This window comes from Pangasianodon hypophthalmus, chromosome 12, assembly GCF_027358585.1.
Source record: "Pangasianodon hypophthalmus isolate fPanHyp1 chromosome 12, fPanHyp1.pri, whole genome shotgun sequence".
NCBI classification, from domain to species: domain Eukaryota; kingdom Metazoa; phylum Chordata; class Actinopteri; order Siluriformes; family Pangasiidae; genus Pangasianodon; species Pangasianodon hypophthalmus.
The window spans coordinates 823,469-828,772 of record NC_069721.1 but is presented as its reverse complement, the minus strand read 5'-3'; the positions used below and the strand labels follow the sequence as shown (position 1 = coordinate 828,772).

At 36.8% G+C, this 5,304-nt stretch overlaps 1 protein-coding gene across 1 annotated transcript in view; it reads left to right on the top strand.

Moving 5' to 3' along the window:
• LOC113535267 (rho-related GTP-binding protein RhoN) overlaps positions 1-4,586 on the top strand; it is a 17,256-nt gene extending 12,670 nt beyond the window's left edge. The window contains exon 5 of the mRNA XM_034309267.2: positions 2,532-4,586. Coding sequence (XP_034165158.1) covers positions 2,532-2,771 — 240 coding nt within the window. The 3' untranslated portion in view covers positions 2,772-4,586. The remainder of the gene's footprint in view (positions 1-2,531) is intronic.
• The last annotated feature ends 718 nt before the right edge of the window (positions 4,587-5,304 follow it).

Genomic DNA, 5,304 nt, shown 5'->3' with positions numbered 1-5,304 from the left:
TACACTGAGACTACACTGAAATTACACTGAGATTACACTGAGACTGCCCTGAGACTACACTGAGACTACACTGAGACTACAGACACTACACTGAGACTACAATGAGACTACAGACACTACACTGAGACTGCCCTGAGATTACACTGAGACTACAGACACTACACTGAGACTACACTGAGACTACAGACACTACACTGAGACTACACTAAAATTACACTGAGATTACACTGAGACTGCCCTGAGACTACACTGAGACTACACTGAGACTACAGACACTACACTGAGACTACACTGAGACTACACTGAGACTACACTGAGACTACAGACACTACACTGAGACTACACTGAGACTACAGACACTACACTGAGACTACACTGAGATTACACTGAGACTACACTGAGACTACACTGAGATTACACTGAGACTACACTGAGACTACAGACACTACACTGAGACTACAAACACTACACTGAGTCTACACTGAGACTACAATGAGACTACAGACACTACACTGAGACTGCCCTGAGATTACACTGAGACTACAGACACTACACTGAGACTACAGACACTACACTGAGACTACACTGAGACTACACTGAGATTACACTGAGACTACACTGAGACTACAGACACTACACTGAGACTACACTGAGATTACACTGAGACTACAGACACTACACTGAGACTGCACTGAGATTACACTGAGACTACAGACACTACACTGAGACTACAAACACTACACTGAGTCTACACTGAGACTACAATGAGACTACAGACACTACACTGAGACTGCCCTGAGATTACACTGAGACTACAGACACTACACTGAGACTACAGACACTACACTGAGACTACACTGAGACTACACTGAGATTACACTGAGACTACACTGAGACTACAGACACTACACTGAGACTACACTGAGATTACACTGAGACTACAGACACTACACTGAGACTGCACTGAGATTACACTGAGACTACAGACACTACACTGAGACTACACTGAGATTACATTGAGACTACACTGAGACCCTCAGTCACATCTGCTCACCCGTCTGATTGCTTTTGTAGAGGTTTAGTGTTTAATAACGTGTTTCCCTCCCTGCTGTCGCTAACAATACCTCAGTGTTTCTCATGGATTTAATGAGGAAACGTTCTGAGGTCCAGAGATTTTATGGCTTTAAGGCAGAGTGAAGTGTGTGTGTGTGTGTGTGTGTGTGTGTGTGTTGATGAGGTGTAAAGTCTAAATAATTAACAGTTAATTAGACTGAGCACCCACGTTTAATTTGCATTCCTGTTCTCAATACCGTAGCTCTCCCATTCACTTCTCATTAATGCTAACAGTAGCCGCTAGCTAACGAGCTAACTAGGCAGGATTTCTGAGAAGATGTTTACATCATATTCATCAATTTTTTTTAAAATGTAGTCGCTAGCTACCATGCGCTAACTACACAGGATTTCTGAGAGAATAAGTGCTAATATTAGCCTCTAGCTAACCTGAGCTAACCTGAGCTAACCTAATACGATATTTTAGAGGATTTTTACACCATATTCTTAGATAATTCTCATTGTTATTGCTAAACTTAGCCACTAGCTAACATGAGCTGACATGACAGGATACCTGTGAGGATTTTTATATCACATTCATATGTGTTTCACACAATTATTGCTAATAATAGCTGCTAGGTAGCGTAAGCTAACCTGACGGGATTTCTGAGAGGAATCTTTAGTTATATTTAATAATTTTTTTAATCTTTAGCGCTAACACTAGCCAGCTGTCTCATATGATCACAGCTATTTTAAGTTCTTTTTATAAATGTCCTTAAGTGCTAATGCTAGTCAGTTAGCTAACATAATTGAACCAGGCAAAATTTCTGAGAGGATTTTTTTTTATTGTTATTTAAAAAACAATAATAATATTTACTCACACATTTCAAACAAGTTCATAATCTTTTATGCTAACGCTATGAACTATTCTGAAAGATGTTTATTTAGAAATATTTCTAAATGTTAAAGTCTTTACTGCTAACGCTAGCTAAAAGTTAGCTACACGGGGTTTTATCAGAACACTTCTGTGTGCAGTGTTTTATAGAGCTAAACATATAGTAATAATGTAGGACAGACTGCTAGCATGATGTTCATATATTAACCTCTTAAGCTAATGATATATAGTTGTTAATGTTTAAAGAAGCTAGCTCGCTAAGTAGCATTGGAGAAGAGCATTATTCCTGCGTGTGAACTGGAGAGCCATGATTTCAGCGATACCTCAGTGAAAATACTTTTTTTTTTTCTTTTTTCTTTTCTGATATCATTTCTTTGTTTTATTTTACAGTTTAGCGCATCATCGCCTCAGATTTCGCCTTAATTTACATTTAAAATGTTTAATTTTTAAAAAGCGGTAACATTAACATTCAGTGCCTCGGTATTTAATTTAAAATCCAATCTACTGGACTAGATTATTAGATTAGACGACGAACTGAAAAAAAATTATTTCCCCGAGTGTTAACTCTCTCCTGCTCCCTATCTAGGGCACTTCTCTGGCGCGGCAGATCGGCGCCGCAGCCTACGCCGAGTGCACGTCCAAAAACTCGGAGGACAGCGTGCGGGACGTCTTCCACATCGCCACGGTAACGTCTATCGGTTACGACACCCAGCGACTGAAGCGCTCCGGATCACGGCGAGGTCTCAAACGCGCTTCCCAGAATCCTCAGCGCTCCGAGATCATGGAGCGGCGCAAAGACCGAGCCAAGAGCTGCACGCTGATGTAGGGGTCGCGACCCCGTGACCTCTCGGTCCACAGCGGGAACTTGTTTGATGTTTTTTTTTGATATCGGTTTGATTAAGGTGTACGTTACCGGCGTCCGGAAGCACGAGAGCAGATGTATTTATTGACTTTATTTTTTTAGCGCTGAATTCTTTCGCATCTCAGACGAGCGAGTTGGTAATAAAACCACGACTTTTTTTAAACGTATACATCACAATATTTTTTTTTCTCCTTTTTCGGAAGCTTTGATGTATTACCATTACTTCGATATATTTATTAACTTTTTATTAAGGAAATTTGAAACGTTTGCATTTATTTCTGATTATTTGGTGAGAAGGAGGTCGATACTAAAAGGACTAAATAAGTTTATAAAGATTTTTTTGTTCACTCGGAACGGCCGTGAGGATGCAGCCGGCCGGAGACTTTACTGATTTTTTACATTTTTATTATTGAAATTTTTTTTTTTGTGTTTGTTGTGATTTTTTTTGGGGCTCGAAGGAGAAGAAATTTCCAGAAATCTCAAACCCCCAGACTAAACTTCCTGATTAAATGGTTGGACTAAAATCCCTAAGAAGAAGTTTTGATGGACTTTGATGGTCACGTGTCGTGTGATTTACACATCAGATTTAACTCCTCTTTGTGTTGTTTACGTTAAACTCTTCGGATTGTTGCTCAGTGATGTGATCGTGTACGGACACGCCGATGACGCACTTTATTTTTTTTCTTTCTCTTCATATCTCTGTATTACTGTTGGGTTTTTCCTTCACTGCTGAACACAGAGACGTGAGTTAGACAACTGGAGATATTTCACAGATTACATTAAAAATAAGGAAATATAAATCAAACTCATAATGTCTGAAATGTAGGAAAATGTAAGAGCACGTTTCTGTTGATGGCTTTCTGTGTGATCAGTAACACAAAAATTAAAATTTAACATTTTTTTTAATCAAGCTATGTACCTGATTTTTTTTTTTAAGCAGTACGTTGGAACAATTTCTGTTTATTTTGCTTTTTTTTTTTTTGAAATGTCCATGCAAGTGTAAAAGAAATACTATAATAAAGAAACTACAATATGTCAAGGAGAATCAAGGAAAGGAAGCTGGTCTGTGACATCATTTCCTGCTGAGAAGACTTTAGTTAGGACTAAAGAGGAACTTTAGATGGTCTTTGGATTACAGAAACACCTGAGATTTGCTCTTCTGAGGTTGTTACAGATGGTAAAGATGCAGGCGTTCATAAGGAATCTCTGACACACACGATTGGACAAATGGAAGCTGGTCTGTGATGTAACTTCCTGTTTTATAAACACATCCACATCTTGGTTTAATTAAGGATATATCATGAGGATTGCGGCACAAAAATCTAAATTTCTTTAACCAAAAAATTTTGTTCACATTTTGAAGTTATGCAAAAGCAGGAGTGTGTGTGATGTGATGTCATTTCCTGTTTCCTGTTGTCGAAGGAGAGATATGGACATAAAGGACTAAAAGACAATAATTACCTGAGAGATGTGTGAAATATACAGAATTCACAGCACAGACACACCATCAGTCCTGTGATGTCATTTCCTGTCGTAAGAAAACCTTCACACTGAATCGAACTTCTTAATTTTGAACATCGCGATGATCACGGCACAAAATAAACACAGAAATGTAGCAGGAAAAAACACATTTTAACAGAATAAATGACAGATTATAGAATTAATTTATTAATTAATCATTAATAACTAGAGTATTAGTATTATTATATCTATAGAAATGTCTTCATGCAGATTTTAACCTGAAAAAAGGTTTAAAAATCAACAAAAAAAATGCCTCGATCCGATCGCAAGCAATATTTCTTTCTTTCATTTCTATATGTCTTGTTTTTCTTAGCAATATTAAAACTTTCAATTTAAACATAATAAAGAGTTGTATTTCCTAAATGAGCTACAGTTATTAAATTTAACAGTTATTACATTCAAATGACTTAAATATTTAAATAAATAAAACAGGATGTAAATTGGATTTTTTTAGCAAAAAAAATTATATATAAAATTAATTTTCTATTAAAAAAATCTGTTCTTATTTCTTTCTCCTTTTAATGTTGAAAGTAAAAAAATAAATCTTCATTAAATCACTAAATAAGCAGTTTAATAAAAATAATAAATGCAGTAAAAAAATCACTGTGAAGTTAATTTAGTAATGTAGGAATGTTTCTCAGGCCACTGACGCTGCTTTCGATTTGTTTTAAATTCTTTAAGTTTTCTGCAGATTAGAACCAAATTTATACGTTTAAAAATTACAGTCTTATAAAATTATTTATTAAAACATCAAACTCACAGAGTGTAAATTAGAATTTAACAGCAACGTCAGGTAATTAGCGCTCTCGTGGACGATCTCTCTCTCTCTCTCACACACACACACACACACACACACACACACACACTTGTCATGCCAGCACATGATTTATTGTGTGAGAAAAACTTCACTCTGACAATTAAGTGTGACATTAGAGTGTGAAAGTTCTCACACACACACACACACACACGCACACAC